We start from the raw sequence: 16,150 nt of genomic DNA, 5'->3' as shown, positions 1-16,150 counted from the left end.
AATATCTATCATTGCTGAGTTTCAGGAAATAATCCTATTACCCAGTATCAATAATAAAGCGATCTTATATAGCAACTGGATAGCATAGATCTTACCCGGAATATAAAAAGGAGGCTTTTTATAAGCTGTGACCACCAAGCTTCTATTCGCTGGTTTGCTGTGCTTGTACTATATAGATAACAGTCTTGAAGAAGAAGATTCTCATACTGCTCTTTTAGTAGTAGATAATGTACAGCTGTAACTAGAACTGTTTCGCCCCCTTTATCAGAGCGTATATAGCGAGGCTGAATATTTGTTTCTTGAAGTACTTCAAGAAACTGTTGCAATACACTGATTTGAGTGCGGTTGCTGATCCCAACATAGCACCAAGTAACATATCGAGAGAAAGCATCAATCGCAGCATAAATTTGAATTTCCCAAAAGGCCAACTTATCATGGCCGTCCATAGACCAGATATAATTTGGGCCAGGAACTACATATTCACCTCGTCGCCGGTGGAAATTATTTTTCCGATGCTGAACCCCATCCGGATCGAGTTCCTGAACAATACTAAATAGTCGGTCGCTATCAGACTGTTAGAAAATACTTTAAATATTGTAATAAAGACTTACCGAGCTATATTATAACCCTGGATTCAAAAGAATTGGTAGAGATGGCCTCGCCCATAGCCTTCAATACGCCCACTGTTGAGTTGTTCCCGAACTGCTTCCCTGACAATATCATCTGTATGTTGAATATCTTCTGGCTTGACAACCCGTCGCTGAAGCCCAATCCGGAGCCAAATTGTTGTAAGAGTGGATTGGGATATTTTTATACCATCCCTTTCTAGCGCACGTATGATTTCCTTGTCACGTAAACCCTGTTTGAAATACAGTTCCTTGATCTTATCCTCTAACTCTCTAGGGCCAGGATTCGTACGTGAAACACCCCATTGTTTAAGACGCCGTCGAATTGTCTCGGGATGAATAGTGATCTGATATTCATCAGATAGCATCTTTGTAATATTTGATATGCTCTGGCCATTCTGAAAGCTAGTAGATATCTCCTGTTTATATTGATTAATTTGACTGGGTGGGCGTCCTGCAGGCATGATGGCAACTGATTCAAATCATCAAATGTAGAGGTTTTAATATATATTTTGGGTAGAAAAGTTAGTAAGTACGGCAGCCTATAGCTATTAAGATATAAAAAGTCACATGATCAATTAACTAACTCGTTCTGTTAAAAAAACTCAAATAACTAACCTGATTGAGTTAGCTAGTTACTAAATCAAAAAGAGTATTTAGGAATGAAGCAATCTATGAAGCGATCATCTCTAGACTGATAGATAGAATTCACCAGGGTTCCACCTCATAATTTGGAAATTCTTTGGAATATTGACTGGTGAGTATTCGATGAAATACTTGCACGCCATTTTGTACCCAGGAATTTTGCCAACATTAATGTCCCACCCATGTCTCCTAAAGTCATATGAATCTAACCACCACTCCACTGGGCCAGGAAGATCGTACCATTTGCTAGAATCAGCCGAGACGAATGCTTTGAACATAGATATCTCCTGAGCTGAATAGTACTCATGAGGAGGAAGGTGAGGGGCTTTTTTCCTAGTCAAAGCTTCTTTTTTTAAGGCTTCTCTAGCAACAATGTACCAGAAGCTTTTCCAAAAACAAAATATCATAGCACCAGTTTGATTCCCAAACTTAATGAAGGTCTGAATCATATTCTGACTAATCGCCTCTTTGAAGTGATCTTGGTAGCCATAACGAATAAACAAGACCGGTTTGACTCCTCTTTTCTTGATAACATGTCGCCTATTATCCTAGTCGCGAAACACATTTTGGTGGATATAGCTGGGTAAGTATTTCTTTAGAAGTGATAGAAAGATTGGCTGTAATTTGGAGCTCGTGGCGACTAGACAATCAGGATACATTGAATTTGATTTAGCCATCTCTATAAGAGATTGGCTTTCGAAGATCGCACTGGGAGAATTTTTAATGTTATCATTCTCGCCTATTAAGTTGTCCTTCTCCAAGATGTCTTCCCAGTCATTGGAAACATCTAATTCGTGTGCATGGCGTTCCATAAACCATTTAACACCTCGACTCTTCAAATATCTAAATAAAAATTAGTGATATTGCCTCAATATATCACTCTATTAATGAGGGAAAAGATCATACCGATCATGTAGAACTTTCTTATAGAGTTGCTTTTCCATGTTTTGTTAATCAACATTACTAGCTTGTTGATAATTTGGAGTATTGACAAGCTTCTGCTTTGCTCAGTTAAACGCTTGATTATCATTGCGCTTTTCACGCTCAAGCTGTACATGTAGGGATCCTTTCTGCTCGAGGGCTTGTTTGCGTTGACGTCCTTGAATGGTGTGTATGTTATCTAAGAGTTCAGTCTCTACCTTTCTCTTTCGACCAGCTGTAGCTCCTGGAGTAGGGCCTTGTAGGCGTGGTATTGCTTCAAATTATTGCCTCATTAGTATCAGTAATTCAAAAGATAGAGGGCTTCTAGCTCCTTACCATTAGAAGAGTCCATTGTTAATCTTGAGCTATTAAGAAGGAAAAGATTAATCGTAAGAGATATTTTCTAGGAAGAGAAATCAAGTCAGTGGGTCAAAGATTAATATAGAAACTAAATTAGGAAATATAAACAAACCTAGATAGGTGTTACCTTCATATAAATCTTATACTAAATTGATCTTACTATCTTTTTGTTTGTACCAGCCTCTTTTTAGAATCTCAACTCGCGTAAGCTCACTTCCTCACTCTTTCCAATCAACAATCTCTCATTTCAATCCTACCTTACTTCAACCTTCAGCTTCGCCATAACCTCAACTTAATACGCTCATCTTAATCTCACTTTAGCCTCAAATCTCTTATCCTATATTACCCTCACCTCTTTGTTCTTGCCTCTCACTTAAGGTAAGTGACTAACTGAAGCTAAGAACTCTTATATCAATATTTAAGACATAACTAATCGCTATAATAGATTGCTTTATAACTCATCTCTCACCAACACTCAATTTGAACCCTTGATTATAGCAAGTCAAAGTAAGTAAGTTGTTTACTAAACCTCTATTTCACTATTGAAGACCTTACTGATCACTACAATAGATCGCTTTAATAAAAATGGCTAGAACGAAAGTGTCAGCTAGAAAAATCGCCAAGAAAGGAGCAACAAAGACTCTACCTGGAGGAAGCAAATATCCTACGAGACGTGTTCCTATTCAGGGTACTACCAGACGAAGGTGTCCTCGCTATAAATAGGGCAGTAAGTTTATGATTGCTTCATTTGACTGCTTTATTTGACTGATATCATTTTTAGCAACAGCTCTACGCGAAATCTGACGATACCAAAAATCTACCGATCTCATAATACCGAAACTGCCATTTCAAAGACTTATGCGAGAAATCGCACAAGATATTTCTTTGACTGCAGATCTGAGATGGCAGTCATCGGCGATCTTAGCTCTTCAAGAAGCTGCTGAGGCATTTCTTGTCAAAGAGTTTGAAAGTAAGTCATTTTATCTTAACGTTGAGTATCGGAACTAATTATATATTAGTGACAAACCTCTGCGCAGTACATGCCCATCGAGTTACTATTCAAGCTAAAGACATGGAGCTAGTGGACAGACTCCGAAGAATCATGACTGGTTCGGGATATAGATTTGAGAACAGGAAAGCTTGATTGCTTCATTTGATTACTTCATTCCAAGATGCTTTTGTTTTTAGTTTAGATACCCAGATACGGAAATACCCAAATCAAATTTAAGGTTGCGTGGAAATTAAATATCGCTATTTGGTCATATATAATTATTCTTCTGTATCTCGTATTAGGCACGTATGCGTTTTGATGATTTGGTATTTTTTAATTAAGTGGAATATTCGGGATTTAGTCCGCCGTAAGAGCAAGCCGCCAGGGAGGCTAAGTTAGGGGACCACTGGGTGTGATGGACGCTCAAGCCCAGAAACAACTTCATTTCTAAGCGTAGCAGTATCGACGAAGAAAACTAAGTGTGAAGAAGAAGAAAGGGGAAAACTGGCGCTGAGCCTTGAGGCTCTCCAAATACACTCTGTCATGGGATGGAGGCCTTATGGGGAAAGCGGTCTAAAATGGCAGAATTGCAAGATCATATCAACCAACTTGTTTGTAACTTAGGCCTTCCCTTCCTCTTCTCCCAAGCTTAGGATTATCATTAGAATAGGCTTATTGAGACGTCACACTGGGGTTGGGAGGCCCTAAGGGATGGAAAGGATTCAGGGGATGGATAGGGGGATGGGCGCCCCGACGGTCAAACCTAGTACGTACGACTAGGACCCGTGGAGAGCGCCCTCATGCTTGAAACCATGAGGGATCCTTATAGGCATGGTAGCTTATGAGCAGGCCCGAAGGTCCCCGGCGGATACGCCGTATGGGGGCGAGATGAGGGCCCGGATTTGTGCTACGCCCGAGACTGCTAGGGGCTGAGGCCCCGTGGCCCTAGGGGCAACGGGGCCTAGCCAAAACTACATCTGAGTCCGTCATAACCTGTAGTGTTGCATATGGACTTAAAACTTGATTAAAAATAATAATAAAACCCTCGTTTTGTTCTTGGTGTGCTCTGTCTACAGGTGATGTGGAAAAGAAAAAGCAAGTACCAGGCCGCGCTGCGAACAAGGATCTTTATCCCTGGATCCGGTGGGGGCGAACTACAGTGAAAGTGAAATACTATGTAGATTTTGAATCTTTAGCTCCGGAAGGATTGGATTGGTAGATTCATTACCTCCTAAAACTAAGCAGTCTTCTACTTCACACTTCGCAAAAACCTATTGTGGGCTACTAATGATCAGTATGGATTGCGTTGCGCACGATGTCTCATTTGGGTGTTAACGGTTTAAAGAACAGAATAGAATACTTCTCTAGCTACAGGGGTATGTTGTTCGTAATGAGGAAAGAATAGCCGGGCTGACAGTCAGCGGTGGATCCTCTGCAGGGGCCTTCCTCTAGGCTTCAGCTCTCAAACTCGCATTGACTCGCGTTGGCTCGCGTTGGCTCGCGTTGGCTCGCGTTGACTCGCGTTTGACTCGCGTTGACTCGCGTTGACTCGTGTTGACTCGCGTTGGGCTCGCGCAGCTCGCTCCCGCAATTCGATCACGTGAGGGAGTAAAGCGGCGATGCTCTTGTTCCACTCCCGTCAAAGGCCAGAAATGAATTCTAAGGAGATGCATTTTCGCGAACAAGTATATAGGTAGTATTTCCTGCCAACATCGCCAGCTACCTAGCGCCCTTATAAGTCGTGAAATGTATTCAATATTGATACTTAGGTATACTATATCAACCAATATAACAAAGGGCAACCAAAACTTGCCTCATATCCATGGATAAACACCTAACACCGATAATGCAAATCGATATCATGACCGTTATAAACATTAAACAACCAGGGTATAAATGCACTACTCCTGAATCGTAATCACCGATTATATACCTTTCTTTTTCCGATCATATCATTTCATCAAAACACTGAACTCCTCTTTTTACTCAAGCGATTCGAATCACCACCATCCGATGGCTTGAATAGATTGAAAATGCTCCTTCGTTCCTTCAACCGCGGAATCTCTGGAGTAGAAGCTGTTGGATGCGCGTTTGGAACACCAAGATAAGACATTGAAGACTGCGGCCGGGGATGAGGTTGGGGTGGACGTAAATTGACTGTAGAATGATATCCGGCCGATGGCTGCATATATGGACCTGGTCGCGGTGGTTGCTGTGGCGGGGTGGGCATATAATGCGAGTACCGGGCCTGATGACTCGGATTCGTATGTGATGACGATGAAACTATAATAGCTGGACTAGCAGAATGACGCTGAGAATGGTTCGGCCTTTGTTGACGACTCTTCTCATCTTCCTTTCCGTACATTTTCTTTAATCGTTCGGTTTCTTTGTCGATTTCTGCTTGCTTCTTGCGTTGAGCTCTCTGCTCGGCTTCTAGAAGTTTCCTGGTTCTGCGTTCCTCTTCTTCTGCTTTCCGACGTCTTTCCTTCCTTGCTGCTTCCTCTTGCTGTTTGATTCGTGCGTTCTCGGCATCTATCTCCCACTTTGCCCGTGGGTCGAGACTCTGGTGGTTTGGTGGTGGTCTAGTGTCACGTAGTGGTAGTGCGGTAGTGGGCCGAGGTGGATTGCTGTTCACATTTGCAGCTGCAGCGGGCTTCTTAGTATTGGTATTGTTTGGAACGGTAGGGACCGCCGCTGCAGCCGAATTGGTCCTGGATGAGGTAGGCGAGCTGACAACATTGAACGCATCCTTGAGCGGAGCAAAGAACACATCTCGAATGACGACGGCACCCAACATCAACACCACCTCTAGACCCTTGAAATCTTCCATTTCGACCCGATACAAATTCGGCTCATAGAGAGTGATTTCCTTCAACCCTTTGAATATTGAAACAGTAATGTCCGGCTCCTTGTTCTTTTTTCGTCCATCGGGAGTTGTGGTTTTCCCCGAAAGATAGCATGCAAAATCCTTTGATAACGATCCATCTTTCCTCCATACGAACTTGAGTTTGGGTGTCACCTCCGACGCAGCCGGACCTGACTGTATTTGATCCAAAGTAGAATTTGAGGGCTGCTTGAATGATTGTTGAGGCATTTCAAACTCCCATGATGGCTGCGAATTCCATGTCTTGGGCTTGTGACGTACTATGACTTCCTGGTCCGGGTTGTATAAATGAACGGTGAATTGAGATGGCATTATGGGTTCCGGTGGAGGCGGTGCACCTCCATTTTGACGGATCGCTTCTGCAGACAGAGTCGGCTGCGTCCACTCTGGTATAATGAGGACTTCTCCATATAGCACATCGGGAATGTAGGGGTCGTAGAGAGCAACGGCGTAGCGGTTTCGTGAGGCGGGATCGGTGGGATCGAGGCGGCGCAATGTATAGGCAGGTTCGGGCTCATCACCGTGTTGTGTGAATAGAACGTTGTTGGACTTTTTTTTCTTATCGTTACTTAGGTAGAAGGCTGTTGCTGTTAGACACGTTCTTCAAGGAAATGGCGGAGAGGGGTCATGACGTAGACGTACTGGGGAGATTCTCGTCCAACATAATGAATTCTCATGGATACTCAGCTTTGATTTACCCAGCTATATGAATTAATCAATCATCTGATGCTTGTATCATTGAGCATTGATTAAAGGAGATTGACTCGTTGATATAAGGAGTGTAATGCGGAGTGAGCCTTGGCCAGACTCGGACTCTTCAGTGGAGCCTTCTGCAGACTCCGCCACGGCCCTATTTTTAGTTCCTATGACGATTATTATTGGATGGGTTATTGTCCTGAAGATCAGGACGCATTGTCCCGTCATATTATTGTTGAGACACATGGAAGCACGAAGGAGTGAATTCTACTGGCCGAGTGTGAAGCCCCCTTATCTAAGCGGACTAGCCCTAATTTCACGTGATCAATATACACATACACCAAGACATTCAATATCTTCTTTCTGATAGAAGACACTTTCCTGAGTATAAGCTGTAGACCGATTGATCCGAAACGCATCCTGTCCTGACAGATTATGGAGCACGTCGGATGGGGCTATGATGGATCAACATTCTAAATCAGGCATACAAACGCTGCTGCCTTGCGAACGCGTAACGCAGCGACATAATCAGGATGCATTGAATGCGTCGTGCAGTCCTTGGTCCTTTTCAATGGTCAATTCCACCTTCTATTTGTCTAGTCTGTATGATCTATGTATATTCCAGAACAAACAATGCAATCTAAATGCGACTACCATTAACCTCTTCTCCTTCACCCACTTTTCCCTCCTCGCGCTCTTGCGCACTAGCCTGCAACCCCTGCTTCTCCCAGCCATCAATACCCTTGCGGTAAAGCACTTTTTGTTCCTCTCGCGAAGGCGCCTGGGCGGGCTTTCCACGACGCTGACGAGATTCAGGTGTCTCGACGATTGTGAGATCATCGCCTCCTTCTACTTTGTTGCCTTCGATGTCTTCAGTGTCGATGGTTTCGGAGAATTTGTATGTGCGGTATTCTGTGTTTACCCAACCGGTGCCTGTAGAGACATGTCAGCAAGCTCGGTACCTCGAGACGGAATTGAATTGTAGGTCTTACCTTGGTACATGCTACCATCTTCCCAATCTTCGGTTAGATAGTGAAGTAAACCACCGTGTGTGACGAGGATGATTTGCTTTTCAGGACGGGCTTTGAGCCATTTTCGAACTTCCCGGGCCCTGTTCCTCAGAGCGCTAATAGTAGGCGCATATTTGCCTTTCTATATAGGCAATCAATACTCTGGAATGTTACCCAAAGACAAAGAAAAATACCTTGCTGTTCCAACCCTCATGCACCAAGGAAATATCTACCGGCAATCCACGATCGACAAACTCCTTTTGTAACACAGCGGGATCACTTCCAGTATCACAAGGTACGTCGCTCGTCTCTTGCGCTTCGGGGATACAAAGAACTTTGAAATCCGGGTGCGCCTTGAAGACGGGCTGAAAACTAAGCAATGCGGTATGGATAGTCCGGCGCAATGGAGAGGCAGCGATCAACTCGATTTCAGAGTGATAGGGAAAGCTTTCCTTGAGTTTGGCGCATTGTTGTTCGCCTAATGGTGTGAGTTCTGGGTCGGGGAGGATATGGTTGGCGGTTGAGAGGTTGTGGTAGCCCTGTTAACAGTTGGTCAGCTGGCTTCCATAGACTGAATTCATACGAATTGAGATGTACTTGAGCATGCCGCACAAAGTGAACAATCGGAGCCATGGTATCGTAACGCGATTGTCAATAAGCCTCTTCAATGGACGTCAGCGGGGTTATCGCGGGGTTGATCAAGTATAGCGAACGTGATGAACGAAACGAAGAAATTGAAATGAAATAGAGAAAATGACTTCTTTATGTACAATGATTGAAACGCTCCAAGTCACACCACATCAAAAGAAATTTTCTAGTTTCTTGGTGGAACAAGATGAGATCATCCAACGAATGCGCCAGATTTGCCTCCGTGCTAACCCTAAGATTTTAGTAAGGAATGAGTCACTCTGCTCACCGAAAGTTCGGCGTCATCTCCGATTTATAGCCCTAACCCTGTATTTACTACCAAGGTTGTTTACAAAACTCATGTATAAGCCGGAGTTTAGGAATATGAGGTAGTGTACAGCAGTAGATGGACAAGGTATAATCCTTAGTATATAACTTTGATAATAATATTACATGTGCAATATTGCAATAGTGGCGTCTGATCCCTAAAATATTGGATAAGGCTATATTATATAAATGCCTGAACATCCAGAGTCACTAGAAATTGCCAAAGCCGCGCGAATTCTTCAAAGCCATATCGAGATTCAATTGCAGAGCTTTTGCATCCGTATACTCCGGTAACAATAGTCGGCCGTAACACGTGTAGCTCGTCGGAAGGCGCTATCAGAATCACTCATTAGTACCTTTCTCGACCTCACAAGGAGGAAAATAACTTACATCATTCCCAGAACCATTCCTCTGAATCACGAAATTAATACTGGAAATACCGCTAACCGGAACTCGATCACTGGCAGTGACGAATTCGAGTAGCCGAGCCTTTTGTTCACGTGAATATTTCTTGACGATATCCCAGAACGCGACGATCAGAGGATGATCACAGTCCCAGCCTCCGTCGTAAGTGGCATTGCGTTGCAGTTCGTCCACATCAATCTCCTGGGTGCCTTCGATCACTGTCTGGAGGATTTCAGGGGTGAACAGTGCAAGCGATGAACGGTCTATGCAGGTGAAGAATCCTCGAGCAAATGCTTCGTATTGTGGGCGAATGGATTTGTCCGTCAACCAGAATATATAATCCTTGACGTACTGCTCGCGATTCTCGTTGGTCACCAGACTTGCTTCTTCTATATCCTCCTGAATTGGAAATGTGTTCAAAGCAGTGTTGTAGTCGGCGCCTTTGAGAATGCCAGTTTTGAATGAGCCAATGTCGCTATCAACATGCCCTTCCGATACTTCGCCAGAATCCTTATGTCCTTGAACTTCAACCGAGTAATTGGAAACACTGCTGCGCCTTCTCTCCCGACTCGGGACTCGCTCAAGTATCGGCCATTCGGCATCCCGTTCGATCTGCTCCATATTCACCGTCCGCACACTGCCGAAGGCTTCAAAGCTGAACTCATAGCTTCGCACAAAAACATCTCCAACATCGCCTTCACTCCAAGTCAATAGACTCTCTAATCCCTTGGCAAGATCGGGCCAGCCGTCACGGATATCTTCGGTAAGCTTGATTTTCAGATCGAGGAGTTTGCGATAGAAAGCAAGAGGAAACGTCACAGGAAGCGTTAAACCATTATATACAGCTAACGACATTAGTATGCCCACGAGTTCAAAATGGTCTAAACTTTCAGGCGAGCATGGTTGAAACCATGTCATGCGAGTGGTAGGATCAACGGTAAACATCCCATGCTCTGGATTCACCGCCTCAGCGAATGCCATCGTCATAAACTCCTGCTGGACACCACCAAGATCGACTCCTTCTTCACCAAGATCTGTCCCTAGCTTGACTTTCAGAGGTTTAAGAAGTTCTCGTCGTTCACGACGCCAGATCTGATTGAATGCGTCTTCAAGCACATATTCGCGCCGTACAGAAATGACAAAGTACTGATTCATCGATGTATGCAGACGAGCCAGAAGGTTAATCTCATCCGCAACCTGGATGGTGCGGCTGAAGGCCGTTTTGCTTGCCTGTCGTTGTGCAATCATTCCCGCTTCATACGCCTTTGACATGGCCGCAAAATTGATGGCTCGGAAGTACTTGGCTAGGGCAGCTGGGCGAAATAGGAATGTAAACGACAGGAGATGCATTGTCCGGTTGTTTGAAGCTCGGTTGAGCCATTCAACGGGCATTTCCATTGTATCTAGCCTTTCCGAAAGAAAGCTCGTATAGAAAGCCTCAGCTTCGAGACCGAGACGCTTTCGATTTTTATACATCGAGGAGAGTATCTGAATCGCGCCACCCGCTGCGTCTGACCTGGCAATTTCTGGCCTACCATCCCATTCTTTGAGGAACAACGTTCGGATCCACTCAACAATCATAGCTGCAGCGACCGGTGTATCAATGGCAACGGCCATATCATGACCATCGGTTTCTTTCTTCAGGGACTCATGATGCTCGCGGAGATTATCAAAAAGGAGATCCAAGACACTCCGCTCATGTCGCTTTTTGATGTCGGTGATGGAGAAATTCTTGGCTTTGGATATCTCATGAAATGCTAGTCGAGCTGTAAGAGCGCGCACCAAGCGGTGAACAAGCCGCAATGCAAGGTCATGCTCCAATTTATCCGTAACATTCAGGATCAGATCGATATCCTCCGCAGGCAACTTTCGCATTTGGGCGTCCGGCAAGACTGTTCCGGCCTCACGTATTTGTTGGATGCCTCGCCAAGTTTGCGAGTCGACTTTCGGCAAAAATGTTACCAGTGTGAAGAAGACAACCGTTAGCATGTGAGCAGCATCTGCATCAGAAAGCGGTTCATCCGGCGCGGAGGATTGGGAGACGCCGGACTTGTCTGATTGATGGTACGACGCGCGCCGATTGGCTCTAAATGCTATAGGCATATTTCTAGGAGGGACAAATAATTGTTCCAGAGAGTTCCACAGGCTATTCAAAACCAGGTCACTGGGGCACATATCCTGGATTTTTCGTAGTGTAGACTCTAAGGTCTGCAGATCAACAGTCGCGCCGTCACTGTGTCGCGAGTGCTGTGACGATGCACGTTTTCGCCGAAAAGACTTTATCAGTTGTCGACTACTACTTAAGCCGAAAAACACGGATTGGGCAACAAAAGGGAACACCTCACGTTGACGAGGCGTCGCATAACGCCATATATAGTTGTCAGACCTTCCTTGAGTATTCATATGATCAAGTTCCTCTTCCCATTTCTCGGCGTCTTCTTTGGTTTGGGCTAAAAGCTCGAAAAGGCCGTCCACTATTTCAACATTCAGATGGCTGACTGTATCAACTGACATTGCTGGGCATGGAAAACTCTGTATGCTCGGAGGTTTTAAATCAGGAACTTCAGAGGATGAAAAATTCGGTGCCTCTTTCTCTATTACCTCGTCGTTAACATCCGAAAGTACGCATGTCTCTCTCAGAAGCTTTGATCCGTCCCAAGAGACACGCCTAGTTTGCTTCGGTGCTTTAGATGTAGTGTCGTTTGAGGGTTTGTTTCCCTTGGATGCACGATGCTTAAGAACAGGAGGTGGAGTGGGAATATTGTGTTGAGAATAAGTCCGAGACGGTGTGGTTCTGGAAGTGCTCGTCCGACCGTCTCGCGATTTGATCTCCATACTACTTCGAGATGTTGGCCGCCATGTTTCGGCCTCTTCCAGTGTTACGCGCTTCAAAGTTTGTGCGGTGGATTTCCGGTCAAGGTTCGAATTCGAGCGTCGCTTTGGCCGACCGGAAGGTGTCGTTACTTCGACCGCGCCAGCATTGTTGTTGGTAGATTGAATGTGCACTCGTCGTGACTTACTATTGCTTTCGTACTCTTTGAAGTCTCCCGAATGCGTTTGGCTTTTGTGTGATCGAGAAGTGGGAGTAGACCAGCCCGGGGCATCGGTAGTCGTCTGGCGCAACGGAAGCCATTCAACCATTCTCAACGACAAGGTATCAAAAAGATTTTGTGTGAAAGACTTTGGGTCTTTTGTTCTTGACATACCAGATGGGTGTGGGTCTCGAGAGGAGTGCCCGACATTATCGGCCGGTGGCGGAGGCGCCGGGTTGGTACTTGACGAATGTCGGTGGGATTCCATATGGGCTTCATTTTCTGGATATTCTGCTTGTTGTGACTTCCTTCCTGAACTATATGCATGGTATTCCACATGAGGGGTGTGACGGGTTGGCGAGAAGTCGGCAGCTGGCCGTGGCGGGTTGCGACAGAGTGCTTTCTCCGGGTTATCCTGACTGGCCAGATAGCATGCCAATGTACGCGCACTGAGCTCGGTATAGGGCCGAAAGGGCCCTTCTGTAACTCTTCTTTGATAGTTTAGGCAGGTTGGTGTTCGACAATTGGGGTTTTCGCAACCGTAGATGATCTGGTGTTTATACCTAACAAAGCAGAACCGTTTAGCATAACTAGTCTCAAAACATACACTCGGCCTGCACTTACCTGCGGACTAGAGAATTGAAGTTTCTGCGCCGTTCATCCTTGTATTGCATAAGAATATGGGCAGTGTCATCGATGCTGATAGTATGCTTGACGATAATATCTGGAGAGTGCGATGGCAGCTTGGAGCGGCGAGGGATCTGACTGCCCGCAGGGGATTCCCTAGAATCCAAAGATGCCCCCCTCATTTTTGCCATTTATGCGATGACTATCATGGTGTGTATAGGCGCTATAGGTGTATATATTGCGATAGGTCAGATCGAGCTTCGAAAAATAGATTTTGTGATGCAGGTGTTGTTTATGATCGGATGGGAGTTCACAGCCTCATCGGGCGCGCGAGATGATGCACTCCCTCCGAATGCGGTAAGGCTCCGAATCTCCCAAGTTTTATGAGTTTGACCAATCATATTTTACGATTGTGCATTGTACGAAATTTCGAGATAACATATGTACCACGTGACAAAGAGACGATGCTACCACATATTTTGGCCTGATCTCGTCTAATAAAAAAATCGAAACGAGGATGAGGGAAAAAAGAAGACAAACTCCGAAACGGGGAATCGAACCCCGAGCTGCCGTGATATCTTGGTAGATGAGAGACGGCGATGTTACCTTTACACCATTTCGGATGTGTTTCATGTAAGGGTAACGATTTTATCGGTACGTATGTCCTATAGGAGGAAATGCTGACCCCAGTTCGTGTATATATTGTCAAAAGATATAGGTGCTACGGTACTCCTTGTCAGCATGTATTAACATATCTTTGTCACTGACTGTTGCCTCATCGCCTGCAACCTTCTGATGTTCCGATAGATACCGGATAGCCTCTTGGAGAATATAAAAGCTGCAAATGGGCACGGGAGAATCAGGCTCTTGCTGAGCGTGCGTGATGGCGTCAATTGTCATGTTGCAGGCCGAATTAATAGCAGTCCAGGATAGGTTCCTTGCTTGATAGTTGCTCTCATTTCCAGACGTTGGAAGAGCATCGAATATAGACCAATGGAGAAGAAATAGTGCCCTAATAAACGGTTGTTGGTGAAAGGTTACTCTGAAACCATTGCAAGTTATCCTTACCTGATGGAGAAAGCCACTGAACTGCATAGACTTGTCTTTTTCTGGCGACTTTCTTCTAGGAGCATGGCTAGAAAGTTACGGATCATACCATCTAGCTCCACTGCCCCTTGAAGTATGCCTTGTGTAATACCTGTCTTTGATGCAGTGCGGACAACCTCTAGCACGTTATCTAGTAAGAAGATCGCCTGTGCTTGGCGTCCAAACCAACTGACATTGCCAGTCTCTAAACAAGACAGCGTGGCTGATATCGAGCTCTGGTAGTCAATTGACTGGCTCAAAGAGGAATCCGAAGGTAATAAATCCAAGGGTAGCTGGCAGTCTATATTGGGATACCCTGTAAGGGGTCGTATAGCTTTAGGGTTCAGCTCAACCAATATGATCCTGAGATAGTTCAGTAATCTGGCATGATTCCAATCACTCGAAAATGCCCATACCTTTCCAGCATTATAACAGCCCATGCCACATTCCTCTTCACTATCTCCACCAAGTTGGTAATAATGTTGCTTTGATAAGGCGCAGACTTCTCCAACAGCTCGTCCCCGACTCCCAAAATTCGCGCTAAGCTGGAACATGCATTAATGGAAGAGTACGCCGCCTCTGGGCGAGCCCGAGTATACTCCCAGATAGTTACGATGAACATGACCTGGACCAGGGCAAAAGATGGAGATATGGCAGTCTGGATTTGAGCGATGAGAGACTTGACTTTGACGTAAAGCTGTTCTTGGTCTGATAAGGAAAGATTTGTGGGCCGATGATGACCCGGCAGGGTGATTGCAAGAAACATAGCTAGAACCAGGATGGAATAATCGGTGGAAGGAGAGATACTGCCTCCATGTGCGTACTTTGACTGGGCTTGATAGAATAGTTCTGGAGATATAATAGGGTATAGTCGGTGAAATGAGTCGAAGTAGCGTTTACTAATGTCCTCCGCGGTAAGATTCGCGAGATTGAGCACATCACGAACTTGCTGATACAGTGATTCGTGGATTGACTGAGATATTGAAGCGGTCACAGATGGAGTGTCAGGGCTCGAGGCGCTATTCACGATCGAGATTGGACTAATCGGGGCGTTCAAAGTTCCGGAAGCCACAAAGTATTTGCCAGGGTTGTATGGCCGGAAGCTTCTCTCCTTCCTTGCAGGACCATCATATTTGCATGATAGGCCACGTTTGGCGCAGAAGCCACAAGCTGGCAACGCCTTATCGCAGCCTTTTTTGCGTGCGCTGCAAGTGGTGCAGACGAATTGTGCGCGTTCCATCTCGACAATTTTGGCAGTAGACTCACGATGGTACATAAATAGAAATGCCTCAAGGAGATTAGACAGCTGCCCAATCGCGAAGTGCTCGTCAGTCCCTTATCCCGATTCAGACTGATCCTGATGAAGTGGAGATGAGTTCCCACACATGGAAGCGGGGAGATCGTTGGAGGTGGAGGATGATAGCGCCGAGTACGGCGGCCGACGCTTGCCATTTCAGGCATGCCCCACCCGCTGAGTTCCCACAATCAGCCGCAGCGTGGTCAGAACGTCCAATCACAGCTGCAGATCTCATGTCGACCGCCACCAACCTGATCGAGATAGATCAGATTAAGCATCAAGATCAGAATAACCTTGACAGCAGCAGTATCTAATTCATAATGATAAACCGGATTAGAAATCAGCGACGACATGGGGCATTCTCAGTACCTAGAGTCCCAATCGCCTGTATAAATAGAGGGTGTTCGACCCAGGAGAGTTGAATCATTTCTATCATTCAGACACAAGCATTCTAAGACTATTCACAATATCCTTTCAAACATCTTCTACTATCAAACATCACTTACTGTCAAAATGGCATCTACATCCACCGTGTCAGAAGAATCAAGAATCCGCAGCCAATGGATTGAATAGATAGTGTTACACTACTGCACTACGGAAGCAAGGATTATCCGAA

The 16,150-nt window shown here is 45.2% G+C and overlaps 6 protein-coding genes and 1 non-coding gene across 9 annotated transcripts; 1 reads left to right on the top strand and 6 right to left on the bottom strand.

Annotated features, from left to right (window-relative positions):
- Positions 1–241: 241 nt before the first annotated feature.
- On the bottom strand, positions 242–1,133 carry TSTA_065760 (uncharacterized protein; the record flags this gene model as incomplete). Its single annotated transcript, XM_002340469.1, has 2 exons — positions 685–1,133; positions 242–348 (listed from the first exon to the last, which is right to left on the bottom strand). Exons 1-2 carry the CDS (start codon positions 1,088–1,090, stop codon positions 242–244), a joined length of 513 nt encoding a protein of 170 aa, XP_002340510.1. The 5' UTR covers positions 1,091–1,133.
- A 2,004-nt stretch (positions 1,134–3,137) lies between these two features.
- On the top strand, positions 3,138–3,696 carry TSTA_065750 (centromere protein A, putative; the record flags this gene model as incomplete). Its single annotated transcript, XM_002340468.1, has 3 exons — positions 3,138–3,256; positions 3,407–3,522; positions 3,572–3,696. 3 exons carry the CDS (start codon positions 3,138–3,140, stop codon positions 3,694–3,696), a joined length of 360 nt encoding a protein of 119 aa, XP_002340509.1.
- A 1,583-nt stretch (positions 3,697–5,279) lies between these two features.
- On the bottom strand, positions 5,280–7,159 carry TSTA_065740 (uncharacterized protein). Its single transcript, XM_002340467.1, has 2 exons — positions 7,070–7,159; positions 5,280–7,008 (listed from the first exon to the last, which is right to left on the bottom strand). The coding sequence occupies exons 1-2, from the start codon at positions 7,089–7,091 to the stop codon at positions 5,504–5,506; spliced, it is 1,527 nt and encodes a 508-aa protein (XP_002340508.1). The 5' UTR covers positions 7,092–7,159; the 3' UTR covers positions 5,280–5,503.
- Positions 7,160–7,608: 449 nt separating this feature from the next.
- TSTA_065730 (uncharacterized protein) lies at positions 7,609–8,965 on the bottom strand. Of its 3 annotated transcripts, none has more exons than XM_002340464.1 (4): positions 8,731–8,965; positions 8,328–8,672; positions 8,116–8,275; positions 7,609–8,056 (listed from the first exon to the last, which is right to left on the bottom strand). In XM_002340464.1, exons 1-4 carry the CDS (start codon positions 8,764–8,766, stop codon positions 7,764–7,766), a joined length of 834 nt encoding a protein of 277 aa, XP_002340505.1. In that variant the 5' UTR covers positions 8,767–8,965; the 3' UTR covers positions 7,609–7,763. The 3 variants fall into 3 exon arrangements, with proteins under 3 accessions (XP_002340505.1, XP_002340506.1, XP_002340507.1); XM_002340465.1 differs by having other exon boundaries at positions 8,746–8,965; XM_002340466.1 differs by having other exon boundaries at positions 7,609–8,275.
- A 110-nt stretch (positions 8,966–9,075) lies between these two features.
- On the bottom strand, positions 9,076–13,333 carry TSTA_065720 (HECT domain protein; the record flags this gene model as incomplete). The annotated part of the gene is made up of 3 exons (XM_002340463.1): positions 9,076–9,420; positions 9,478–13,087; positions 13,149–13,333. The coding sequence occupies 3 exons, from the start codon at positions 13,331–13,333 to the stop codon at positions 9,298–9,300; spliced, it is 3,918 nt and encodes a 1,305-aa protein (XP_002340504.1). The 3' UTR covers positions 9,076–9,297.
- Positions 13,334–13,548: 215 nt separating this feature from the next.
- TSTA_065700 (uncharacterized protein) lies at positions 13,549–15,477 on the bottom strand (the record flags this gene model as incomplete). The annotated part of the gene is made up of 3 exons (XM_002340462.1): positions 13,549–14,163; positions 14,220–14,600; positions 14,654–15,477. The coding sequence occupies 3 exons, from the start codon at positions 15,475–15,477 to the stop codon at positions 13,857–13,859; spliced, it is 1,512 nt and encodes a 503-aa protein (XP_002340503.1). The 3' UTR covers positions 13,549–13,856.
- TSTA_065710 lies at positions 13,691–13,774 on the bottom strand. The gene has a single exon. It is a non-coding gene; the product is annotated as a tRNA-Glu (tRNA).
- Positions 15,478–16,150: the final 673 nt, after the last annotated feature.

The sequence above is a fragment of the Talaromyces stipitatus genome, genomic scaffold, assembly GCF_000003125.1.
Source record: "Talaromyces stipitatus ATCC 10500 scf_1105507295523 genomic scaffold, whole genome shotgun sequence".
Taxonomy (NCBI): domain Eukaryota; kingdom Fungi; phylum Ascomycota; class Eurotiomycetes; order Eurotiales; family Trichocomaceae; genus Talaromyces; species Talaromyces stipitatus.
The sequence above is the reverse complement of the archived record's forward strand: the minus strand, read 5'-3'. Positions and strand labels throughout refer to the sequence as shown.